The sequence below is a fragment of the Chrysemys picta genome, chromosome 3 (genome assembly GCF_011386835.1).
Source record: "Chrysemys picta bellii isolate R12L10 chromosome 3, ASM1138683v2, whole genome shotgun sequence".
Taxonomy (NCBI): Eukaryota; Metazoa; Chordata; order Testudines; family Emydidae; genus Chrysemys; species Chrysemys picta.
The window spans coordinates 47,325,363-47,346,045 of record NC_088793.1 but is presented as its reverse complement, the minus strand read 5'-3'; the positions used below and the strand labels follow the sequence as shown (position 1 = coordinate 47,346,045).

Genomic DNA, 20,683 nt, shown 5'->3' with positions numbered 1-20,683 from the left:
GCCAGATTCTTCCCTTCAATAAACATACACTACTCCTATTGGCTTCACTAAGAATTATGTATGCTTATGTGCAGGCAGAATGTGACCCTTCATTTTTTGTTTTAAATAAAAAATTAAAGTTAAATGCTGCAAAGGTCAAGATCTATTGAAATCTGTATCTGGTATAAAATCTAACTTCTCAAATCTTTAAACCACATTTCTGGAAGTTCTATCACACTTTCAAATTAAGATATTTCACAGTGGCTTTCTCAAACTAACTATTGCTCCATGTCACTGAGTTATATAAAGTCAGGCTTTTAAAATGTATGTATTCCACTGCAGAATATATTGTTAGGTAACATTGAAAGGCTAGCAGGTAGCATTCCTGAGTTTTAAGCCCCACTCAGATACTACCCTGTATGGTAGGGGGGAGGGGAATAAACATGTGCCTGTTTCCCCATTTTAAAAAAAAGTATAAATCAGGGTGGGGGAAGAGGGAGAGAGAAGACATCCTCTCCTGGCAAAGGTGTTGGTGCTTAAGTACTCGGTGCCCAATTGATTATGATTATTCTCCTCCACTTCCCAGTTCTTAATGCAGCCCTATATAGGAATGAAGGATCAGGCCCTTCCGGTTTGTAGGCCTTGATCTCAGCTGCTCTGTGTTGATGAATCTCTAGGCAGCTCGCTGTAGGATCAGGGCCTAGCTGGTCATTTATAAGATATTTACACTTACTGGCTCAAGGTAAGCTCAGTAACAATTTATTAATGACAGGTTTCAGAGTAGCAGCTGTGTTAGTCTATATCCACACAAAAAAAGTTTATTTTTTGCATTAGCTTGTTGTGGTTTTTTTATACTTACATTTGTCTTAAGAAGTTATTAGATTCTCTCACGTGGAGATTGTTTTTAATGAAAAAAAACCTAACCGTGTCCATATAGTAAATGAATCCCATGCTGTTTGGCTGTGGAGAGAGAGTACTGTGCAAAGGAAAGGCCAGAGAGGGGAGCTACTGCGTAGCTTTCACCAGGGAAAGCTCCTGGTTGTCCCTGATTAGTAGCCACATTGTCTTTTGTTTGTTTTTCTCCTGGTTGGTGAGCGGAAAACTCCTTTTCTTTTCTTTTCTTCTCGGTCTCAGTGCAATGATCCTCTGGCAGCTAGATCAGCCTTGGCTTCCCTCAGATGGACTTGCCGCATGGTTTCTTGTAGCTGGGTTTGTACGGTGTATGTTGTGATTTACTAGTGCAGTTTTCTCCTAGATGTAGACAGCATGTTGTACAAACTGTCTGACTGCTCCTCTTAACAGCTGTTCTATTACTTTCAAATTGCTGGAAATCCCTTTTAAGGGCTCTACGAGCATTTGCAAATTGTCTTTTAGAGCAGTATTATTAGTAGGTTGTAACATAAATGTCCCTGGACATGATGACAGATTTGGAGGCGCCCGAGAATCAGGTTAATCCTCTGTTTTTCTGACCACAGTCGTGTGGATCTTGCCCTGATTCTAATAGCTGGGTTTAAAAGGAGAATATCAGCTGCTTTGGATTGGTGTTTACATTGTGTTTCTTTAACATCATTTGTCTACCCCCCACTCCCCACACAATGATTTTAGGCCATTTCTTGTGACATTTAAAATAGAGCTGTACATAGAAGTTTTCTGACTAGGCCTGCATGGGAGGGACTTCAAGATACTAAATTCTTGTTTAGTAGCAACCATTTTTCATGTGATTTTCAGATGGTGTTTTGATTTAGTATGACTTCATTTATGTAAGTGTAAATGAAAATTATTCTATGGGGAACATACCGTGTGGCCTACAAATATGACCTGTTAAATTAATACAAATTGTCTTTTGTTTTTGCTTTGAAAATGTTTAAGACTGTTCGTACACAAATCATAAGGCAAACGTTAAATTTGTTCTCTGTATAGACAACAGTACAGAAAACTCTTATAATGGAGTTTAATTATTCTTTTGCTAGAGTTGCGTAATACCGAGTGATTACCATACAATGGGCTGGATTCATCAAAGGTAAATTAGTTTTTATTTTTACTAATAAATGGCATGCGTGTTCACGGAAAGTGCTGTTAGTTAGGATGCTGCTGGCTCTATTGCTAGTTATCAGATTTCAGATAAACTTCTTTACAGAGAGCCAGAATTTCATAAAAACTGTGCTATTGCCTCCATCCTTGCAGGGTTTAAAAACAAATAATAACAACAGTGAAACTCCGTCATAGGCATTAGCACTGTCTTGTTTGCTTTAGGGTTTTTTTTAGAAGTAATTTCTGTTAAACAGAAAAGAGAAATCCATCCATACATACCATCATCACATGAATCTAGCTCAATATCATACATGTTTGTAAAATTTCCCTACTCTTTCTAACAGCCTGACCTTCCAAACACTTGTGCATGTGGGTAAATTTAAACGAGTAGTGCCATTGAAATCAGTGATTTCAGTGGGATTACTCACCTGCATACATGTTTCTAGGATGGCACTCTGAATCAGTCCTTGTCCCTCTTGTGGGGGTGATGGTAAGGGTGAGGAGCCTACGAGTTGCTGGATGTTTTTGGCATTGTGGCTTATCTACTGTTGGTAGCCAAAAGGCATAAAGATGAGTTTAGAGGATGTGACTCATACTTAAACACTTACGAAACTGTCAATGGGAGCTTTTCATTCTTAAAAGATTCTTTCAAGCTAGTTTGTATAATGTTCTTCATATGATATTTCAAAATGCTTTACGGATACAGAGCTAAACAGTGTTAACTTAAAACAATATATTCTAAACCAACAGATTTCTTTGCAGGGATTACTTAACAACAAATTAGATCACAATTGAAAGAATTTTTAAAATTGACTTGTCACTGTTTGTTTGGGGGGGGGGTTGCATTTCTCTTAACTTTTGACAATGAAAATTAATAAAGTCCGTTTCAATTTGTTTGATAGTCAGTTTCACTTTCAGATTCTCAGTGCTGTAATGTTCCTCTTTCAAACACTAGAGGGGAATAAGTATTTAAGCAAATAAAATCTCAAAAATGAATCATTTTTATTGAGTTTACAAAAAGATGGGCTGAATTTCAGTTCACAATGCCCTGTAAGTAATAATTAACGCTTTGTTTTCAGGGTGATGTGCAATAATGTTTTTTTGTTTGTTTGTTTTAAGGGACTCTGGCCTGTTGATTTAGGCCCAAAATTTACAGATTTTGACTTAAAAAAAAAAAAAATCTACAAAACTGAATCTCTGGTCTCTTATTTTATTAATTATTATTAGTATTATTATTATTACAACAAAACCACTATTTTGCTAAATTTCAAGCCAACCCCAAACCCCCGCTCTCAACATCAGAAAAACTTCCTGTAGTTTTTACCTGCTGCATGGCAGCCAGAAAGTAAATCAGATTATAAGCAAAAGTGAAACTGACTAGAGCTGCTCTGCACAGGCAGATGCTTGTGCTACTATTGCCAAGTCACATTGAGGTCAGTAGGACTCCATCTGCATGGAGCATCCTGTAGGATTTGGGGCTAAGCTGTCTCCATGATCAAAACCGAGAGAACCATAAAGTGAAAACGGAGCATAAATGGTGAATAGGAAATGGAATTACTGGAACAAGGTTAAAAACCTAAGGCCTCTTCAACAAGAAAACTGTACTGGTTGAGATAAATCAGCTTAGAAATTGACTTCATTAAATGGGGTTCAATATTTTCATGTTCACAAGACCATACCTACATTACTAATACCAGGTAGGTCAAGTTTAAAAACTCAAAACCAGCATCTTTTTTCAACTTGATCATTGCCTCTGTGTGGGTGTCTCTCTGTCCAAATAGTTAGACCAAAAGCATCCATTAATTTTGGTACTTAAATTCCTGTTTAGCGAACTTGAAACACCTACAGCCAGATTTTTCCAAGGTTCAGAGAACCTAGGACTCCAGTTAACTTCAGGTTCCAAACCTCTCCAACTGGCATCCAAAACTAGGCTCTGATCCCGCATTGAGCAACCTGTGGGTGGACGTCTGTGGTCATGTGGAGCCTCATTAACTTCCTTGCACAGCGGTGTGATTTTTAACATGTATTTTTCACTTAATTTTCTAGTCAAATAGTTTGAAATTTGTAACTAATCTTGCTCATTAGGCATGTAACTGAAAGTTATTGCAAGAGGTGTATGGGGATGCTGTCAACCACACCATAGCCCTAACAAAAGCAAAGGCAGGCAGATAGTGATTTAGGCCCCAAAAACCTTTTCCTTCTCTGCAGGAAGAGATGGGGCAGGAGCACAAAGGAGAGGAAGCATCAGTTCTGCTGAATGATCCTCCCTCTCTGGGAGTATTCACTTCCACTGTGTCAAGGCTCTTAGGCCTGGTCTACAATTAAAATTTAGGTTGACCTAGCTACGTCACTCAGGACAGGTCTACACTATGGGGTTAAGTCAGCCTAAGTTACACAACTCCAGCTATGTGAATAAGGTAGCCGAAGTCAACCTACTTTAGGTCAACTTATTGCAGTGTCTACACCACGCTGGGTCGATGGGAGAAACTCTCCTGTCAACTTACCTTCCGCTTCTCGTTCCAGTGGAGTACCGGAGTCAACGGGAGAGTGATTGGCCGTCAATTTAGCAGGTCTTCACTAGACCCGCTAAATCGGCCCCCAGTGGATTGATCGCTGCAGCGTCAATCCACCGGCAAGTGGAGACAAACCCTCAGAGTATGAAGAAATAACACTCCTGAGCTCCATAGTTAAGCTGACCTAACCCCCAGAGTAGATTATTCTGTCAACCTAGCTACTGCTGCTCCGAGAGGTGGAAAAACCCCCTTCTATTACTGTAGAAAGCATCTGTGGTACAGCACTGCAATGGCACAGACTCCTGTAGAACCAGTAACATAGACCTAGCCTTAGATTCATAGATTCCAAGGCCAGAAGGGATCATTGCGATCATCTGTCTGACCTCCTGTATAACACAGGCCATAGAAGGTCCCCAAAATAATTCCTAGAGCACATCCTTTAGAAAAACATCCAACCTTGATTTAATTTTTTTTCCTGAGGTGGAGAATTGTTCCAGTGGTTAATTACCCTCACTGTTAAAAATGTATGTCTTATTTCCGGTCTGCATTTGTCTAGCTTTGGCTTCCAACCACCATTTCCTGTTATACGTTTGTCTGCTGGATTGAAGTCTGTTGTTAAATATTTGTTCCATTATGTAGACTAATGCATCATGCATTATGACCCTGACTAATGCATTGTGCCCCTTTCATGAGGAAAGTATTTGCTGAGAATTCTACAGGTCTGCCAGATTTGCCATTTTTTCCGTGTTCAGTTCAAAATTGTACAAAGTCATTTCTTGTGCCATTATTATTTATTACCTTTTCATTGATGGAAAAACACAAGGAGTCTTGCTTTGTTGTCTAAATTTGATATTGAGAGGTCTGATCACAGGTCTGGGAACAAGGAGTTAGAGTTAAAATCCTGGGTCTGCCACTGACTCCTTAAATCACTTACGCCAAAACTTTCACACTTGAATACCCAATTACCCAATAAAGTGGCCAACAAGCAAGTGGTACTCCAAAGCTCCCCAAACCGTTGCTGCTATGGGCCAGGTCTTGCATGTTCCATGACAAGTTGTCAAGCATAACAGACCTACATTCTGTGACAATGTCCCTTGATTCTGCAGTATTCTGGTATGGCAGGCTGGGAATTCTATGGCAACTTCATTTAAATTACTGACAAACCTATAGTATTTAATGTAAACCTAAAAATGAATAATACAATCCGTACAGTAGCCCCTCTTTGTATTTTGTTTTAAATCTATCTTACACTTCCAACTTTGAGGGAGGCTGGGATTGTGAGCTATACATATTTACTGGATATTTCTTCTAAAATTATAGAGTGAAATACTCTGCTGACATGTAAATTGCTTATCTTCAGGTTTCAGTTAGTAGTCTATTGGGATGAATGGGCAATTGGTTCTGGCTGTGCAGCCCGTCTGCATTGTATTTAGTTTCCATTTCAAGGTTTAAAAAAAGTTTAAGGGAAGCTTTGATGCAGCACAATTGTTCAGCAAAGTGTGGATTTTGAGGCAAATTCTGATGAATCGTGGAGTATAAGTGCCTTCTAGGTAGGGAGAGTGATTGTCTCCTCTGTACATGATACATAAACTGACAAAAGCTGTTTTGACATTAGGATTTCTTTCCCACATCAGTGCATTAGGTTTACAGATCCCAGTGGGATGGAGAAGCAGCTTATTTCAGGCAGTGCTTAAATGCTAAGAAAAAAGGAAAAAATTGCTAACATCTTAATTCAGTTGGACCATCCCAACTTATTGTAACACACTGCTGTTGATGCCAGCATCATTGCAAGAGTATATCTTTATGTACTGGTGACATTGACAGCGGTTGGGCAACCTGTCCTGTTATTGGGAAAAGAGGATGCAGGAAATTTATTTGCAGCTCTCTCCATCACTAAAACATCATCTGTTTTCCCAGTTAAGGCAGCACAGGGAGCATGTATGGACATAAAGGTACTGCAGCAAATCTGTTGACATGTAATTCAGACTACACACACAGCTTACAAAGGCAAAAGCCACTGCTCTTCTGCTCAGATGATATTAAGTTCTTAATAAGAGGAGTAAGAAGGCATGGAACTGACCATAACACAGACAAGCTTGCAGATGTGATTCTTGTTCCCACTATTTAGCTTAATTCCAAGGGTATGACGAATTTACATAGTATAGGTCACATTTTCTTCCTTTTTGTAGGTAAGTTGATTTCAGCATAGGAATCATTGGCAGGGGTTGGACTAGAGAAGCTAATAAACACTATTGATCTTTATTTTCTATTATTCTTTTATTTGCACTGTGTCAGGGTGATGGGTTTGGTAGGTAATTTGGGTATATAAAGTATTCCTAGAGCCAAACTTATTCCTGGGGTAACAACCCTGAGATAAATGTGGTCTTGTCTGTCTTGAGTATCTTTTCCCTTTAAAGGATATGTATGACTCTACCCCTCCTACAGAGGGACATCTTGGAAAGTTAGGAAAGGTGGTTTGTCAGAGCTCTGCACTGACTGCAATATGACCTGTGTTACCGATCCATTTGCTAAATAATTTTGTTAAAACAGATACCCTGCCACATAATTAGAGATGCTCAGTTCCCTTGCTGGGGCTGCTATTTCCAGGCCATGAGAACTCATTCTGTGCTTTTGGTAACTGTAGTGTTGCTTATTGCTACCCATTGGGGTTGCCATCACATCTGATGCTAATTACAGGCTCTGCAATTGCGGCTGGCTTCTGGGATGGCAGGGTGTAAAGGAGTGGGAGGTCTCCTTGTGCACATGCCTATTTAAGGCCAGACCTAATCTGGCTCTTTTAGTTTTGGACAACCAGGAAAAAAGCCTGTTTGTGCTCCCGGATGTCTTTGGGAAGAAAGGAGGCTGCAAACAAGACAACTCTGAAAAATGCAAATAATCCAAATCCACTGGATTGTGTTCTGTATTTCAGACCAGAGGCTGAGCCTTGAAAACATGACTCTTGTGGCTATTCATGCAGTCCTGAGTACTCTGTATTTATGCTGCCACAGAAAGAACTGGTTACACTCAGAGGAGAAACACGTCAGCTGCAGGGAAGCATTTACTAAGGACTGAAATGAATTTGCAGCCAAAGGATCCACATCATGAATAGATACACTACTATCAAACAGCTTGGTGATGGGACGTATGGCTCCGTCCTCCTAGGGAGAAGCGTTGACTCTGGGGAGCTAATTGCCATTAAAAAGTGAGTCACTTTATTATTCCTTGATGTAATAGTATTACACTGGTACATAGCCAACTAATATACATCATGTGTTCAGTATATACAATTGGTTTTGCAACAAGGTCTGAGAATATACAACTCTGCATCTTAATTCTCAGCCACTAAATATGGAACATAAAATGAATGGTCTAATCACCCAGTGACAGTTGTCTTGAGGAGTGAACTGATTACGTCACCTTTGTCCGTTACTTACGTCCCTTTGTAATACACAGCCCTCACATTTCACCCAAATTGTTTGAGGTCTATTTAATTTCCAGCGTCTCACTTAACGGCTTCAGAGATCACTTTTAGTGAGTTTTTAAATGGCCCACCTGTCTAAGGCCTGATCTACACTTAAAATGGAAATTGACATAGCTGCGTTGCTTCTAAGTGTGTAAAATCCACACCCCTGAGTGCCAGAGGTATGCCAACCTAACCCTTGGTGTAGATGCAGCTAGGATGATGAAAGAATGCTTCCACCAGTCTAGCTACCACTGCTCAGCGAGGTGGATTACCTAGAATGATGGGAAAACTCCCTTCCGTTGCCATAGGAAATGTCTATGCTACGGCACTACAGTAGCATAGCAGGTCAGCTGTGTATTCTCATGGCCATTGCAGGGATTGTGAGCAAAGATTCATGCTAGCGAAACGCAGAGTTACTACTGCAAATCGGTCATGGGAATAGATACAGGCAAAAAGATTATCTTATGATTTTTAAATCAGGTATTTGAAGGGATGTCTATGCACGGTTTTCTAATAGATTACATTTTCTATGTGGAGTGAAATGGCACTTGTGGACACTCCCCAAATGTTTCTGCCAGTCAAAACTAGTCTTTACTAATGTGTAGACATACTCTAACACTACGGAGACTACAGTGGCATAACTATGTTGGCATAAATATCCAGTATAATTCCTTAATGTTGACCCCGCCTATACTGATGGTAGGGTTTATGCCCTCAGTGTAGGAATACCACCTCCCTGAACAATGGTAGCTATGCCAGTGGATGTATTCTCCCCACAACATTGCTGTGTCTACACTAGGGGGTTAGGTTGGCATAGCTATGTCAGTCGGGTGTATATTTTTCATACACCCAACCAAAGTAGCTAAGTCAACCTAACTTTTAAGTGCAAGTCAAGCCTTCATTTCCTCAGGTGAATTGGCAAAGTCAGGTGTACACAAACCCTTGAAAGGATAAGACTCAAATGAATTTACCTCCCCTCCCCCCCCCCTCCCAATACCATAAATGCTTTGTTTCCTGTTTCAAGAGTTAAGTGTGTTCTCTCTGTAACAGATGGAAACATTCTGTCCTGAACATTTAGCCCTTATTGTTGCTCCTTGGGTGTCAAGACTATTCATCTGGAAAGCATTTCTTACTGTTTCCATAGCAGAATGATCCAAATCATATACACTCACTGCGCCAAATTCTTGGTATAACCGTGAAGTAACTGTTTTTTGACAATGGAGTTATTCTATATTGACACACTGGTGTAAGTCTGGTAACTGAGGGCAGAAATTGGCCCCGTGTTCACAAAGCTCCTATTGACTTTGAGAGTTTGTGCGGAGCAGGTTTCTGGTTCTAGGTCAGATGTTTTGTTGCTTGTAGAACAGCAATTCTCAACTGGGGGTCTGAGAGCCCTTTCAAGAGGGCTGTGGGGCCCTGTGGCTGAAACCCAGAGCTTGAGCCCCAGCATCCCCTGTGGGGCTGAAGCCCTGTTCCCTGGGGCCCCCCGTAGGGCTGAAGCCGGGAACAGCGGTTCTGAATCCTGGAGCCCTGAGCCCTGGTGCTCCCCATGGGGCAGAAGCCGAGTCCCTGGGCAGAGTTGGGAGGCATGGAGGGTGTTGCCCCCTGAACTGCACCCCCCTCTCATCTCCTCTTTCTCTTCCCATCCCCTGACCAGGTCAGAGGAGGGAAGCTGGAGCCAGGGAGTGCGGGACGGCTGCTGCTCTGGCTGGTCCCATGGAGTAGGTAGTCACAGAGTCCTTTTGTTTCCTGGTGCCTGAGGTTGAAGCTGCTCCTTCAGCTCCCAGCCCCCTTTGCTCATGCAAAGGCAGCTGGTAAGAGCCGCCTGGGTGGGGGGACCTGGGTCTGTGGCTGTCAGAGCTCTCCGGGAACCAGGACCGCAGGGGAGCCCTCCTGGCACCAGGGTGGATTTGATTTAAATCACTACTCAGGAAGACTCGATTTAATCATGGATTTCTACATAAAAGTTCATTCTTGTTGGTTGTTATAACCTTAACACACACATTCTTCACAACTCAGAGATAGATGTAGTTTCATTTTTAGAAGGTACACACTATACATTTTTTTAAGTGATTTATTTTGAAAACTTTTCAGATTAGTTTTACAGCTATATCAGAAAATAAATGATGGGTTATTTCATTTACCAAAGGCAATTGAATTGGATAGTTCACCTCCCAATGACTTCATATATATATCTGCTTCCAACAGGTTAATCATAAATATTTGGAGGATTTTCTTGCCATGCTGTATTAGGAGGAGAACATCACTAGACAGACATTTAAATTGTTTGTTTTAACTAAAACAACAATGTTATGTATTCTGGATTTTTTTTTCTTCAACAGCAAACATATAATATTTTAACAAAACAAGCATATGAATTTTTTAATTTAAACATTCAAGTTTTTTAAAACCAGGTTTGTTTTTGTTAATATTGTTTTTAACTAATAGTTAAATAAAATATTTTTAAAAAATTAAATAGACTATGCCAGCCAGGTCAACATGAGAAACTTAAAATATTGGCTTCTGCAGCTAACTCAGTCATCTTCACCTTCATTTTCCTGTTTGTTCATAATCTGGAAAAGAGAAAAGCTTTCCTGCTTTTTCAGGTCCCAAACAATTTCTCAAATTTGGAGTGAATTAGTCCAAAGGAAGAAAATATTCTTTCGGCACTGGCAGAAGAAGCTACTGCTATTAAAAGTAGATTATCATGTCAACAGTCTCTGAATCCAAGTGCTTAAGTGACTTCCACCAGTTCACTGGTGTGACTTTCTTTAAAACATCATCAGCAAACATATATTTCTTGAATGGTTCTTATTCCCAAACTGGGTCTCTTTTACAGCCTGCTGCCATTATTGTTTTTTCCTTCTAGTGTGAGAATGGCATGGTAGATCTCAAATCAGAAAGACCTCAAGACTTCTGGAACATGCTGCTCAAACAGTTTCACTTTTGTTTCTATTGCTTGTCCCTCCCTTCTCGCATTTATCTCCAGACTTCTCCTTGTCCAGATCTGTTCCACTCCCAAAAATCTTTTATTCATTGAACTTTTTGAAACTTTGCACTTTTAGAGAAAGGTAAGGGATTGACTCTTTGCACACAAATTTGCAGAGGGATAATAGGGTTGAGGTCTGTTGTTTCTCACCTCTAATTAAATAAATATTTAAAAACATTTTTGCTGTTAACAAGCATGTCATCTCTGGAGACACCAAATCCACAGTTTGAGAACCTCAAAACTAAGTATCTCTGATGGTATCTTCTAGACTGAGCACTGAGTCCCACTGGGTAGATAGAAAGATTATTTAGGTTAATCTATACAGAAGCCCCTGGAACCCCAATAAGATTGTGTCCATAATCCATGAACTATTGGAACTCATTTACAAAACTTTTCTTAAACATTGTCTCATAGTATAGAATTAGTAATCCCTATTCCATGATGAGATACATTATAGCTCAAAAATATCTTAATTAAAACTATCTTTAGATTGCTTTTTTCCCTCAAAAAGCATTTTATAAAAAAAAATCTGATTTTATGTATTTATTTATTTTTAAATCATTGTGGGTTTTTTGTTTTGTTTTTGTTTTTAATCCACCCTGGCTGGCACACAGCCCCTAGTGCACCGCTCCCTGTCAGCACACAACCCCTAGTTACCCCATCCCTGCACCCTAAGCTGTTTTCAAACTTTTTAGTGCTGAGCCCCCCACCTTTTTGAGTTATGATTTATTTTGGTTGCATTTCCCTCCCGCCCCCCCCCCCTGCCCTGGAAAAAAAAAAAAAAAAACCCAGACAGGCTAGGTGGCTTCCTGAGGTGAATCAGGAGGTGGAGGCTGCAATCCCTCTGTGGACCCCACCATGCATAGCTGGCTCAGGCTGCGCTGGCCTCTGCCCTCCCCCCCGAAATAGAAGTCAAACTACACCTTATGCCCAAAGTCCCTGCCCCTGAGGCCCCCTGGCCCCTGCTGGGCCCTGCAGTTTTTATAGCATGTGGGGTGGGGGGCTCAGAAAGAAAAAGGTTGAGAACCCCAGTTGTAGAAGATCAATCCTCTACTTTTAATAAATTAAAAAAAAAAAAAGTGTTGTAGCATAGAGACAGCCTGAGGCTTTCACAGTGCTTGTCTAGCCATGTTAAAGACTGCTGAAGCTGTGTTTTCACTAGGGGAAGAAAGGTGTATTTTTATGTGTTAAACTAACCCATTTTACATTCTAGTGAAGACACATGGTAGCTCTACTTAGGGGTTTACCTCAACCAGCTAATATGGGTTAAAACTACAACTGTCTTGTCTTCACTACAGTGTAACATAGATTGCTTCTAACCCGTATAAAGTAATGTTGGACAGCTGTTGATCACCATTGATGTAGCCACCACAGCTGTAGCATGGTTTCCACGTCCAACTTGTGTAGTGTGCTTTTTGCTATCCAAAGCCTTGATAGCAACTACTTCCCTTTTGAGGCTTCATCATAATGCCAAACAGAACCTGTGGAACAAACCAGCACAGTGGAAGAAGTGATAGCCAAAAGCATGGCATCTTCAGGCACAAGGCAGTCACTGCAAAACAAACCAAGCCAATTGGAATGATATATATTTTAAATCAAAATGCCAAGTTGCTTTCCCCAAGTTGAAAAATGCCTGCAGTAACAGTTAGTGATTCTGTACTGAGGTGACAAAGCTCTTGTGTGCACACACACACTGTCTACTATGGAAATTAACTGCATTTTAAAGAAATGAGTATGCTTTACTTAGGTGGTACATAACACACTATGAAAGGTTTCAGAGTAGCAGCCGTGTTAGTCTGTATCCGCAAAAAGAAGAACAGGAGGACTTGTGGCACCTTAGAGACTAACAAATTTATTAGAGCATAAGCTTTCGTGGACTACAGCCCACTTCTTCGGATGCATAAGAAGTGGGCTGTAGTCCACGAAAGCTTATGCTCTAATAAATTTGTTAGTCTCTAAGGTGCCACAAGTCCTCCTGTTCTTCTTATAACACACTATGTTTACACAGTTGTAACATGGTAAATACTATTACAGGTTGGAAGTAAAGAGTGAACAATCTTTATGAAACTGGCTGTATTTAAAGCAATATTGTTTAATAAGTGGGGGAGAGAGGCCAAAGTGGACAAGAAAACAGGTCTCGGTGAAGTTAGTGGGGGAGAGAATCTTTTTGGGGAGGGGGCAATTAAAAAGCGTGGGGAAACCTAGACACTGAAAAGTGAAGACATTGAGGAATAGAAGAGGGGGGGGAAAGGCATAGAGGGCACAAGAAGAAATCAAGGTGCAGAAAAGGAGGAAGTAGCGAGGGAAAGGAGGAACAAAAATAGACCTTGTTATAAAAGCGTGGAGGGTTTTTTATTTATTTATTTTTTAAATAAACTTGTTTTGTTCAACATTTTGAAACTTAGGGTATGTCTACACTACGAGAGTACTTCGATGTCACTTAAATCGAATATGTGGAATCGATATTACAAAGTCGAACTTGTGTTTCCACACTAAGAACAGTAATTCGACTGTGTGAGTCCACACTAATGGGGCAAGCGTCGACATTGGAAGCGGTGCACTGTGGGCAGCTATCCCACAGTTCCCGCAGTCCCCGCTGCCCATTGGAATTCTGGGTCGAGCCCCTAATGCCTGCTGGGGGGAAAAATGTGTCGAGGGTGGTTTTGGGTAACTGTCGTCATCCAACTGTCACTCCCGCCCTCCCTCTCTGAAAGCGCCGGCGGGCAATCAGTTCGCGCACCTTTCTGCTGAGTGACAGCGCGGATGCCACAGCACTGCGAGCATGGAGCCCGCTGCGACCATCGCTGCAGTTATGGCCGTTGTCAACACCTCGCACCTTATCAGCTACCTTTTCCAGAGGCAGATGGTGAGAAATCGGGCGAGGAGGCTACGGCAGCGCGATGAGGACATGAAGTCTGAGAGTGGCACAGACCTGTCACAAAGCACGGGACCCCGCGCCGTGGACATCATGGTGGCAATGGGTCATGTTGATGCCGTGGAACGGCGATTCTGGGCACGTGAAACAAGCACTGACTGGTGGAACCGCATAGTGCTGCAGGTCTGGGATGAATCCCAGTGGCTGAGAAACTTTCGCATGCGGAAGGGAACTTTCCTTGAACTTTGTGAGTTGCTGTCCCCTGCCCTGAAGCGCAAGGACACCCGGATGCGAGCAGCCCTGACTGTCCAGAAGCGAGTGGCCATAGCCCTCTGGAAACTTGCCACGCCAGACAGCTACCGGTCAGTCGCGAACCACTTTGGCATGGGCAAATCTATCATGGGGGTTGTTGTGATGCAAGTAGCCAAGGCAATCGTTGATGTACTGCTGTCAAAGGTAGTGACCCTGGGAAACGTGGAGGTGATCATAGATGGCTTCGCAGCGATGGGATTCCCAAACTGTGGTGGGGCCATAGATGGAACTCACATCCCTATCCTGGGACCGGACCACCAGGCCAGCCAGTACATTAATCGAAAGGGCTACTTTTCCATGGTGCTGCAAGCACTGGTGGACCATAGGGGACGTTTTACCAACATCTACGTCGGATTGCCGGGCAAGGTTCATGACGCTCGTGTTTTCAGGAACTCTGGTCTGTTTAGACGGCTGCAGGAAGGTGCTTACTTCCCGGACCACAAAATAACTGTTGGGGATGTCGAGATGCCTATAGTGATCCTCGGGGACCCAGCCTACTCGCTAATGCCATGGCTCATGAAGCCCTATACAGGCACCCTGGACAGTGAAAAGGAACTCTTCAACTACGGTCTGAGCAAGTGCAGAATGGTGGTGGAGTGTGCTTTTGGACGTCTCAAGCGGAGATGGAGAAGCTTATTGACTCGCTCCGATCTCAGCGAAACTAATATCCCCATTGTTATTGCAGCTTGCTGTGTGCTCCACAATCTCTGAGAGCAAGGGGGAGACCTTTATGGCGGGGTGGGAGGTTGAGGCAAATTGCCTGGCTGCTGATTACGCCCAGCCAGACAGCCGTGCGATTAGAAGAGCCCAGCGGGACGCGCTGTGCATCCGGGAGGCTTTGAACGCTAGGTTCCTGAGTGAGCAGGGTAACCTGTGACAATTATGTTGGTTTACAGAGAAGCTGAACCTGCCCCCGTTTCTTTACCCAGTGACTGTTCACAATCCTCTCCAGTTTCATACCCCGTTCACCCCCTTCCAACCCACGTTTAAAAATAAAATCACTGAAAATTTGTTAATGAACAACGTTTTATTTATTACTGTTTTTGCGGTAAAGTGTTGAAACTGGGACGCAGACTGTGGTGGGGAGCGGGTGTAGTGTACTCATGCAAAGGACGCTTCTAAACTCGAGGAATGCCAGGCTCCTGCTTCTACAGTGGTCCACACTGGCGGACTGATTGTTTGAACGGAGCCTGCCACCCCTCCTGTTCGGGACTCTGTGTGTGGGGGCTATGTGACTTTGTGGCAGGGGGAGGACGGTTACAGATTCCCTGCTGCGTGGCTCTGTGATCCAGGATAAGGACCGCTGCATAAGATCTGTAACCGCCCTCCCCCGCCACAAAGTCTCATAGCCCCCTCCCCCTCCCCCCCAGACAATGAAAACCACCTCCCAGACTGACCAGGGTGCCTAGTGACTGCACTGTGTGTGTGACCTGCTGCTGAACCTGCCCCCGTGTCTGTACCAACCACCTTTTTCCCCCCCCCTTAAAACAGACTGTCCTCTAAAAAAACATGATGGAAACAGCAATTAACAGAAACGTATTTTTTATTAGCAAATGGACAATGAAACTGGGATGGGGGCTTGGGTGATGCAGGAAGGAAAGGACTTATCAAATTTTGGGGAATGACAGCCTTCTGCCACTTGAGCAGTCTGCAGGGTAGAGTGACAGTTTTCACGGGCTCTGCAGCCCCTCCTTCTTGGTACTTTCGGTGAGGGGGGTATGGGACTTCGTGGCGGGGGACGGTGGTTACAGATAGACTGCAGCGGGGCTCTGTCCTCCTGCCTCCGGTCCTGCAGAACATCCACAAGGCGCCAGAGTGTGTCCGTTTGCTCCCTCATTAGTCCAAGCAGTGTTTGAGTCGCCTGCTGGTCTTCCTGCCGCCACCTCTCCTCCCATTCCATGTGTGATCGGTGCATTTGCGACAAGTTCTCCCTCCACTGACTCTGCAGGGTTGACTCAGCTCGGGAGCAGCCCATAAGTTCTGAGAACATGTCATCCCGTGTCCTTTTACGTCTACGCCTAATCTGCGACAGCCTCTGGGAGTCTGATGACAGGGTAGATCGGGAGACAGCCACAGCTGTGGGATGGGAAAAAGGGAGTGAATTCCTCAGAAAGATAAATTTTTGGGTGAACAAAGAAAATAGTCTTTCTCTGTGAAAAAGACCATTCACAGCACCTATCACTTGCGCACTCAGGACAAGGTCGAATTTTCGGCCTTCGCATTCAGTCCCTGGGGTCCCGCAGTGCAGATCACAGAATCGGAACAGCACAGCGGAATTTGTGTAGTGGGCTGACATGGTAAGCCGTAGACTTGTGGCAGCCTAAAACTTTAATAATAGCACTGCCCTACTTTCACGTTCAAAGCAATGCTCCTAGCGTTGGCCAGTTCCTGCTGCCAGCAAACCGGCAAGCATGAACTCTGCCCCTGTCCCACCCCCTCGCGGCTGTCCCTGGGAAAGATCCCTCTATGCTGCCCCTCTCCCGCCTCCACCGCATGGCTGTAAACCGGCGGTTACAGTTCTGTAAAGGAACAGGGAAGCAGTCCCAATACTAACATTCCCCTAATTCAAAGCAGGTCACCATGAGCGACATCACTCTGATGCGTATTTCAGACAGCGACAAAGAACGCATGCTTCGGGAAAGCCTCCAAAGACCAGGGCCATATGCCGCCATGCTGTGCAAGGCAATGATACCGGAGTACTTGATGGTAGCCTGGCGCGGAAAAGTTTCATACTACGGAGGACACAACAAGGCCGCTCTCCCAAGGAACCTCATGCAAAGGCTTTCCAATTACCTCCAGGAGAGCTTCATGGAGATGTCCCATGAGGATTTCTGCTCTATCCCCGGACATATTGACCGAATTTTACTGTAGCTGCACTGGCAAGGGCTAAACAGTACAGCGCCTAGGGCAAACCAATCAAGATATACCGGACATTGTTAGATTTTTTTGCAGCAGTTGCACTGCCAAAGACTAGAACTTTAAGTGCCTAGGACAATCTAATCATGAAAAAGCCACAGTTAATATTAATATTCTTTTATAAATTTTAAAAATAAATGTTTACATGTTTAAACCACTTACCGGCTGATCCTTCCCCTGATTCTGGGTCCGGGTTAATGCCTGGGGACGGTTGGTACGGGATCTCTGTGAGGGTGATGAAGAGATCCTGGCTGTCTGGGAAATCAGCGTTGTAAGCGCTGTCGACTGCCTCGTCCTCCTCATCTCCTTCCTCTTCTTCCCCGTCCACTACCATCTCAGAGGAAGCGGGCGTGGACAATATCCCATCGTCAGAGTCCACGGTCAGTGGTGGGGTGGTGGTGGCGGCCGCACCTAGGATGGAATGCAGTGCCTCGTAGAAACGGCATGTCTGCGGCTGGGATCCGGAGCGTCCGTTTGCCTCTTTGGTTTTCTGGTAGCCTTGTCTCAGCTCCTTGATTTTCACGTGGCACTGCGTTGCATCCCGGCTGTATCCTCTCTCTGTCATGGCTTTGGAGATCTTCTCGTAGATCTTTGCATTCCGTCTTTTCGATCGCAGCTCCGAAAGCACGGACTCATCGCCCCACACAGCGATCAGATCCCAGACTTCCCGATCAGTCCATGCCGGGGCCCTCTTTCTATCCTGAGATTGCATGGCCATCTCTGCTGGAGAGCTCTGCATCGTTGCCAGTGCTGCTGAGCTCGCCACGATGTCCAAACAGGAAATGAGATTCAAACTGCCCAGACAGGAAAAGGAATTCAAATTTTCCCGGGGCTTTTCCTGTGTGTCTGGTCAGAGCATCCGAGCTCGGACTGCTGTCCAGAGCGTCAGAGTGGTGCATTGTGGGATAGCTCCCGGAGCTATTAGCGTTGATTTCCATCCACACCTACCCTAATTCGACATGGCCATGTCGAATTTAGCGCTACTCCCCTCGTTGGGGAGGAGTACAGAAGTCGAATTTAGGAGACCTCTATGTCGAACTAAATAGCTTTGTTGTGTGGACGGGTGCAGAGTTAATTCGATTTAGCGCTGCTAAATTCGACATAATCTGCTAGTGTAGACCAGGCCTTAGTTAACTGTTAGAGCTTGGTTGTTTTGTAAACCGCTTACTTCCTTTGGCTTCATGTGGGGCCCAAAGTCACTTACCTTGAATTGTAGGGTGTTTTCTTAATGCTATTTAAAAAAAAAAAGGTATTCTTGTACAGCATTGTATTTTGTATACTAACTCCCATATAGCACCTTTCATCTAGAGATGTAAAGTGCTTTGACAGAAGGGGAAACTGAGGTGCAGAGACTTATGGAGTTCAGACTGTAATGGCACTGACTGTGTTATTAATCTTTTTTTTTTTCCCCTCTGCTTCCACAGGATGAAGAGAAAGTTCTACTCTTGGGAGGAATGCATGAATCTTCGAGAAGTTAAGGTACTTGTTAATTCCAAGGATGGTTATTTTTCACCCCAGCATTTACAAGGCCTTTTACATTAGAACAGTTCTCCCTGTTGTTTCTAGGTAACATAGACCCATTCTAGCTCTGAGAAGAGCCTCCTTAGCAGTCCCTGCAGTATTAGCTGTGGAGTATGTTTGTGGTAGCTTTGCCGTTTCGTCATTCTTCCTTTAAAACTATCACGTGCTGTTTTGTAGTAATGCTAAAAACTATTGATTGTAGACAACTGGTGCCAGATTGTAGCTGGTGGGGAGCAGGCTCCTGCCAGCAAACCTGCAGTCAGCAGCAGCTGCCCAAGGGAGAAGATAGCCATCTGAATTCTGGCTGTTCCTATGGCAGGGCTGCACTGCAAGAATTCTAACCGGAACTGGGAGTAGCATTGCAGTATGGATTTGAAGGTTATACGCCCTTCATTACCAACAGCATCTGTGCATACACTCCTCCTTTCCACGCAAGGTAGTCCTGTTCCTGGATAATTAGACCAGAGACACAAATAATGCAGCTCCAACAGCAGTAGTGTCAGTGGGAGCACAAGTGTAGAAAACTTTAATCACATCTCTTCTAGCCCCGCTTAAAGCAGGATTTGTCTATGCTGTTTCTACCACTGGTTATCAAAAAGGTGGGAAATTTTAGAGGGAAAAGACCTACAGGTGCATTAAGGACTTAGCTCACTCCAAAATCTGATCTGGCTTCTGGCAGCATAGGTGCACAAGTAGAGTGGAAGATCCTCCAGTGAGAAGTTGTGTTGGGAGAAGATGCAGCCAATCCGATGTGTAACAGTGAGTCAGTTGGGTGTGTCTAATTGGCAAGCTTAGCACAATTCAAAGCCAATATGTTGGCACAAATCAGCCTGCACACATAACTCAGAGCACTTGCAAATGTATATGTCAATTGCTTTCTTAGGAAATCTGGTCTTTAAATCTGTAGCGACCTGCTACTTAAACAATTAAACAGCATTTCAGTTTAGCTTGTGCAACAAGGGCTTCAAGGTAAGTGACATGGAATCCTTCCTTATAACAGTGTGTTACATTCTTTTGTATTTTGTGCTTCTAGTCTTTGAAGAAATTAAACCATGCCAATATAGTAAAACTGAAAGAAGTTATCAGGGAAAATGATCATCTTTATTTTGTGTTTGAATACATGAAGGAAAATCTTTACCAATTGATGAAAGAAAGGTATGTAAATTACATCATCAACACATTCCTGATACAAACTTAACTATAACAGTAATGAGTTCATTTCTTAGCTGTCTTTGACATCCATGTCTTTTAAAGGTTGCAGTTATATTTAGCCTCTAAACACAATCTTAGTTTAAAGTTGTATATTACAGTAGAAAATGTGGCTCTTGCTCTATTTAAGGGCCCAGCTACATCAAGGATTTTTGCACCAGTGTAACTATATCTGATGCAAACCCCCAATGTGCTCACATTGCACCAGTGTAAAGCAAAGCAAGTTACATTGGTACAAGCCCCTCTTCATATGGATGCAGCTCAGGGATGTACTAGGAATTTTCATTGGTATAGCAAAACCAGTGTAAAACTCCCTAATGTGGACAAGTCCTTAGTAGAGGTCAATTGATAGGCCAGGCTTTCATAAATTGAAGACCAAGGTCTAGAACATATTTGTCGCTTTGAATGTACAGGTACTACAATTGCATATACAAACTAGGCATTTGAGCATACGCAAATGGATATTTAGAAACTAAAATGAAAATTTGGTTGCACATGTGGCCACTATGCATGCACAGGTATGGTCAGGTGGACAAATGTGTTTTAGACATCAGGCCTTTGTTGTATGAAGTTCTGTACCTCAAGAAAATGAATACTGATTTTACAATACTGTCATAGGCTACCCCCTTGGGCCCCTTTCTCTGATGTCCTTTCCTGAATGCTGACATCTCTCTAGAATTGGTTTGGGGGTGGTCCTCCAGCTGTATATTTTAGAGACTGCACCGTCTTCTGGGGGCATAAAGCAATCCAAATGAAACAGGCAAACAAAATAATCCTCCTGCCCTCAAAATGGTCCACTGCTGTTCTCCATGAGGGGAGTAGTCTCAGGGGGTTGCGAACCCAGATCCCCTTCAGAGTGTCTATAGGCCAGCTCA

At 43.3% G+C, this 20,683-nt stretch overlaps 1 protein-coding gene across 16 annotated transcripts in view; it reads left to right on the top strand.

Annotated features, from left to right (window-relative positions):
• The first annotated feature begins 619 nt into the window (after positions 1-619).
• Positions 620-20,683, top strand: part of CILK1 (ciliogenesis associated kinase 1) — a 44,924-nt gene continuing 24,860 nt past the window's right edge. For 3 of the 16 annotated variants that reach the window (XR_010599466.1, XR_006174119.2, XM_042848800.2), the window contains exons 1-5: positions 1,034-1,199; positions 1,950-1,999; positions 7,453-7,725; positions 18,503-18,557; positions 19,633-19,754. Coding sequence is in view for 14 of the 16 variants with exons in the window: in XM_042848800.2 (XP_042704734.1) it covers positions 7,625-7,725; positions 18,503-18,557; positions 19,633-19,754 (278 nt within the window). In the remaining 2 variants the exon portion in view is untranslated. Of the gene's footprint in view, positions 722-946; positions 1,200-1,380; positions 1,428-1,949; positions 2,000-7,452; positions 7,726-18,502; positions 18,558-19,632; positions 19,755-20,683 lie in introns of those variants that run through there. The other 13 variants (XM_065587800.1, XM_024101566.3, XM_065587796.1 and 10 more) reach the window with 12 other exon arrangements.